Source organism: Vicia villosa, linkage group LG4, assembly GCF_029867415.1.
Source record: "Vicia villosa cultivar HV-30 ecotype Madison, WI linkage group LG4, Vvil1.0, whole genome shotgun sequence".
NCBI classification, from domain to species: Eukaryota; Viridiplantae; Streptophyta; class Magnoliopsida; order Fabales; family Fabaceae; genus Vicia; species Vicia villosa.
The window spans coordinates 130426696-130432847 of NC_081183.1; the positions used below are offsets into that span (position 1 = coordinate 130426696).

A 6152-nucleotide genomic window follows, 5' to 3' on the forward strand; every position below is an offset into this window, starting at 1 on the left:
CTCGAAACTATAAAAACAGAACCGTAAAAAGTAACTTACCTGTAAAAAAAGCAAAACTTTAAAATATCAAAGAAATAGATCGCGGATTCAGGTTCCGAAATCACGGTCTTGCTTCGTCGTCGTAGTGGCCGTAGATCCAAAAAAAAATTAGGTCAGAGTCTGGGCACATGCCCAGCCTGGCCGGGCCTTAAAACCGCTCCGGATTACTTTTGATGCATATCGGAGCGTATCGGATACGATTCGGCAGGGATTTTGAAGTATCCGTGCTTCTTTACCTAACTATGTGTCTTCATGAAGTGTTTTTTAGAACGAAATCTGAGGAAAACATGCCGGACATGGAAAAACACTTTATTCACATTGTGAGGATTTCGTTCCTCAGGTTTTGATCATCTTATTGCCCATGTTAATTTAAAAGTTGGCTCTGATTTGCTTTAGAAAAGCTTTGTCCATCAATATTTGGTAGGCGGGTGTTTGCATTCTGCAATCCAAATGACATCACATTGAATATGTAATCTCTTTGATGAAGTCTTTCTTTTCTTGGTTGTGTCTCTTCCTGAACTACAATCCGCTTCAATCTTTTCGGTTTTCTTTTCTTTTGTACTTTCAATCAAATAGTTTGAATAACGTATAAACATGAGTAGCGGTGACAAACAGACATGTCCGCCCCATTTAGACTTGTCCCGCAAAAGTCCGCAATAAAATGGAACGAGACGAGTATAGTTGAGGGTGTTGGCCTAAAATCTTAACTCTCCTCCCAAAAAGTGAAGGGGGGCTGGGCGGGCTTGCGGGTCTTACATCCCTAAATGTTAAAAGTTGAAAAAAAAATATGTTAATGCTCACACCTGTAAAAGTCTGAAAAAACGAGAAGGGTCGAAACAAATATATTAGAGGGTACGTATCTAAAATCATGTCCCATCCCGCAGAAAAAACCAGACAAAACGTGCATGTTCGTCGAGCTGAGCCACACCTAAACATGAATGCCATATACGGGTTGTTAAGAAGGGTGCCAATCTTGGTTACGTTTCTCAGACTTGTTTGACAAGAAATGTATTGCTCACAATAGCAAGAAAATCAAACTGTTCTCTAAATGATGAAAACATCACAGACATTGTTCTGAATTAAATAACTACTTTTTATCAGTAGTACTAGCTTGTTCAATATCATTAAAATTTCTGATATGTAATTCAATGAACATAATACTAATCAAACCATCACCAAGTTTTACATTAAACAAAACTTTTATTAATTAAAGTGATACAAATGTACATTTTAAAACAGTTCCAATAAATTCTGAACAAAACTAAGTTATTACTACAGAGATAAAATCTTAAGTGTAAGAATCCTAACAATATATACACAGATTCTTTCCTTCATCTCTATTATTTTACCTTACTGCTATAGTTTTGATTTATTTCATAGCAATATGTAAATTAATGGACTCAGCTAATTAATCCCACTCTTAACTTTAACTTTGTTAACCAAACTCAATCATCAGACTCCTCAGACTCCTCAGAAGACTTAGAAGACTTAGAAGATGAAGAAGACTTCTCAGACTCCTTAGAAGACTTAGAAGATGAAGAAGACCCCTTAGAAGGTGAAGCCTTAGAAGAGGAAGAAGATGATGAAGACGAAGAAGGTCCGGAAGCTGAAGAAGAAGAAGCAGACGAAGAAGGTCCAGAAGCTGAAGAAGACGAAGAAGGTCCAGAAGCTGTAACCGGAGAAGCAGAAGCCGAGGCTCCAGCAGAACCACCGCTCATAGGACCAAGGGAACAAGGTACTCCAGAACTCGTCATCCAAGGTGAACCAGAAACCTGAAGGAATTTACCAGGATAAAAAGCAGCAGCTTCATTAGCAGTTATAGTTTTAACATGAGGCCATTTAACTCTTGCTTTCGTGTCAGCACCAGGACCTTTGTTGTTATACTCGAAAAAAGTACATGTATCAGTAAATGCATTTCCCACCCATGCTTGGTAACCTTCAGGGAGAAAGATGTCATCTATGACTGAATCCATTATCACAACTCTGGAGTATGCTTTCCATGGTCTTCCTAAGAAAGTTATTTTGGGTGACATCGATGCTAATGCTGGTTCACCAGAGAAGTGACAACTTTGGAAAACAATTGCAGTTTGGGTGCTCGCCGTGAGTTTTCCACCAGCTGTTACTAAATTTGCTTGGCCTGTTGCTGGTTTTCTAGCTATGATTTTGCAGTTTTGGAAAACTCCAAAGGGGTCGCCGAATATGAAGTCGATTGTACCAGAGATGCTACAATCGCGATAGAATTGTCGTAGGGATTGGGCGAAGAGTGTGTCTTGGTAACCATCTATTTGACAGTTGTGGATAACTGCCATATCTCCTGAAACTCTAAGTGCTACTGCTTGCTGTTTACTCGGTCCTGCTGTGTTTTCGATGCCTATGTCCTTCGCCACGAAGTTGTCACCACTCACACCTGGCATACATGTACAATTTAATCAAATAATTATACAACACGTTTGCTTATAGCTTAAGTAAAAAAAATATCGGTAGATTAGACACCATCACCAGAGTTTGAACTCTGATATTCATGATTCTGTGTGAGTTTTTGGTAGTTATTATCACTTCATCTGCTGATCCAAAAAAAAAATTATACTTACCGACGGTTGCACTGTCGTAAGTTAGGACGCCATCAACGAAGTTGAGGCCACCTGTGATTTTGGTTTTTGTAGGACCATCACCAATGATGGTAACATAATTCATCTTCAGAGGAATAATAACATGCTCTTTATAAACACCAGCCTTGACATAAATAACAAAAGGTTTTGCATTATTTGCCGGAACAGTCTTAAGAGCTTCGGTAACAGTTTTAAACTTTCCGCTACCGTCTTGCGCTACAACAGCATCTGCCTTAACACTCGAAGCCCCAAGAAGACGTCGTTGTCCTTCGCCAACCCATGTTGGAAAACCATCAACACGCGTTGTTGATTCATCAGATAAAGTCCTCCTATTAAAACCTTGTGGCATATTGCCAAAATCCTTATGCAATCCAGGAACTGAATTAAGCATGTCAATAGCAATGTTAGTTAGTTTCATAGAATTGCTCAAAACCTGAGCCATTCTCTGACTAGCTTTTGAGTCTACTTTCTCGAAACTATCCAAACACGTTTGTTGATCCGAAAGCGTAGAAGTCATCCAAACTTGAAGATCGAAATGAAAATCACTCAACCTATTGAAATCAGATCTGTCTAATTCACCAACAGATTTATTAACTCCGTCAACAGCATGATCCATTACCTCATTACAAATTCGCATAGCTTGTCCCGTCATGTTGTCTTTTACCAACTCATTAGCAAGAGCTGGATCTTTTATGTGTTTCGATAACTCCCCGGCTGCTTCAATGAAGGCGTCCTTCATACGATCTTTTATGTTTCTTGTTTTGCTAAACACTCTTCCGAGTTTCGTGTCACATTTACTTGGGTCTGATAGACAAGTCATTTCAGCGTGCCTTTGTGTGGTAGAGATTTTTACATTTTCTTCTCCCTGTCCTCCAAGGCCTCCGCGCGTTAAACCTACCGCAGCAACGGTTCCGACCACAGCAACAAGAACAATGTAAAAGACACCAAAAAGTGCAACCCTTTTCTTCTGGTTACCACCAAGGTTGATATTATCACGCCTTCCTTCCATATTTCTATGAAAATACTACTAGTATTAATTTTTTTATAAGACTATATAAAATATTTTTTTCTTTTTTTCTTTTTTTCTTTTTTTTTGTATAGTGTTTTTCAAATTCCCAATAGGGATAGCTCTATCTTCTTCATTTGTGATATTGATTCTTTATATACACATGCATTGAATTAATCATACCAGAAAAATCAATCTCCCATTTTACACGGAAAAAAAGTTGGGAATTATTTACTATGAAAATAGTGGTATTGTACATAACTCCTAAACATGGGTTGTAACATTAGGTGAAATTTAGCTATTGACTAATTTTGGCATTTCATTGAGGAGTGGTGATTATAACAAGCATAGATTTGAGGATGTTATTCAAGTGTTAACTTTAGTACACTTTATAAATTAGATGTTGAATCACAAAACACTTTTTTTTTTTTAAACTTAATATATTTTGAGGGATATCACACCGGTCCAAATTCAATCTAACAACACAATAGAATATGGATCTAACAGAAGAAAGAGTAATCAGATTCACTTGTTGCACAATGATCACATTACATGAGTCTATAGAGCTATGACTTGCAATACAAGGCGCCAACTAATTCCAACTAACTTCCTTTCCCTAATTGTCACGTAACTAAGTGTTAATAACAGAATTTCAATCTCAAACTAACTATAACTTGAACTACAAGTAAATGAATTACTCTTAACACACCACCTAATTCATTGTATCCAAATTCTCTACACCCATTAAAGTTTCTTAAACACTTCAACTTGGACTCCCTTTGTCATGATGTCCGCAATTTGGTCTTCACTTCTACAAAGCTCTAGGGACAGTCTTCTATTGCTAACTTGCTCTCTAAGGTAGTGAAATCTCATCTCTATATGGTTACTCCTGACATGTGCAACATGATTTTTAGCCAAGTTTATGGGAGAAATGTTGTCAATCTTCATAATCATAACTCTATGGTGTTGACCTTCAACTTGATCAATTAGATTTACCACCCATATAGCTTGACAAGCACATAGTGATGGTGCAATGTATTGTGCTTCACATGAGGACAAGGCCACCACTGGCTCCTTCCTTAAACTTCAAGCTATTGGTCCACCACCTAACAAGAACACATATCATGTTATTGATTTTCTATCATCAGCATCACCACACTAACTGGAATCAGTGTATCAAACAAGCTTACACACTTTCCCTTTGCTTGTTGCTGGAATAAGATACCATAATCCAATGTGCCTCTAATATACCTTAGTATTGTCTTAGTGGCTGCTAGATGTGATAGCTTTGACTTTTGCATGAATCTATATACCATAACTACACTGTATGCAAGGCCAGGTCTTGTGTGGCAAATATATCTTAGTGATTCAATGAGTCTTATATAATGTGTTTGACAATTTCTCCCTCATTTGAGTCCCTTTTTCAACTGTAGTCTTGATTCAGCTGGTGTTATTGTAGAGTTGTAGTGCCCCATCTTAAATTTCTTGAGTATTTAACTTGCATACCTTTTATGATGCATCAACAATCCTTACTTCTCTTGTAAAACTCAATTTCAAGGAAATATGAGATACGACCTAGACTAGTAATCTCAAATTCCTTCATTAGATACATTTTAGAATCACCAATTTCTTTCTCACTATTGCGAGTGATTAGTTAATCATCAACATATAGGCATAGGACTATCAACTCATTAATGGTACTCTTTCTAACATACACATCATGCTCATATGCACACTTCATGAACCCTATTTCTTTTAGGAAACCACCAATCTTCTTATTCCAAGCTTTTGTAGCTTGCTTAAGCCCATATAAAATCTTGTGCAACTTGTACACCTTGCTTTCCTGATCTTCTTTCCAAAACCAATTGGTTGTGATACATACATGTATTTTTCTAAAAGACCTTTTAGAAAGAAACATTTTACATCCATCTAATACATAGACTAGTTGTTGATATTGGCTAAACCAACAACTAATATTATCTTTTAATCTTGTCAATAGGTTCAAATACTTCAACAAAATCAATGCCTTCTTTTTGAAAAAATCCTTTGACCACAAGCCTTTCTTTGTGTCTGATCACTTTACCTTTAGGGATTAGTTTAACCTTGAATATCCACTTCACATCAATTACTTTATTACTTTTGAAGGTGTGAACAACACTAGAAAGGGGGGTGAATAGGTTTTTTTTTTTTTAAAAAAAAGCTTTTATAAAAAACAACTCCCCTCTTTAAAACAACAAATATTTCACTCTTGATAATAACAATAGATTACAAGAAGGAAAGAACAAGGTCTATTTATACTAGTTCACTTGAAAATTATCAAGCTAATCTAGTCCACCCGCCAAGGTGATTTCGCATCTCTCAAATGAGGTCTTAATCCACAATAACCAAACTGATTACAATTGCATGGGCTAACTGCCGATGACTAACATAATACAAACTTTAAGACGAACAAGTCCTAAACCTCTCAAAAAATTCTTACCAACTGATCTCTTAAGGAC

The 6152-nt window shown here is 36.8% G+C and overlaps 1 protein-coding gene across 1 annotated transcript; it reads right to left on the reverse strand.

Moving 5' to 3' along the window:
• Positions 1–1227: 1227 nt before the first annotated feature.
• On the reverse strand, positions 1228–3776 carry LOC131599674 (pectinesterase/pectinesterase inhibitor-like). The gene is made up of 2 exons (XM_058871958.1): positions 2631–3776; positions 1228–2446 (listed from the first exon to the last, which is right to left on the reverse strand). Exons 1-2 carry the CDS (start codon positions 3655–3657, stop codon positions 1485–1487), a joined length of 1989 nt encoding a protein of 662 aa, XP_058727941.1. The 5' UTR covers positions 3658–3776; the 3' UTR covers positions 1228–1484.
• Between the last annotated feature and the right edge of the window lie 2376 nt (positions 3777–6152).

Bases quoted from the DNA above. Each gene is read 5' to 3' on its own strand.
- LOC131599674 (XM_058871958.1), bottom strand. From the start codon at position 3,657: ATGGAAGGAAGGCGTGATAATATCAACCTTGGTGGTAACCAGAAGAAA. The intron at 2,447-2,630 runs GTAAGTATAATT...CATGTATGCCAG, and splicing joins TTACGACAGTGCAACCGTCG to GTGTGAGTGGTGACAACTTC.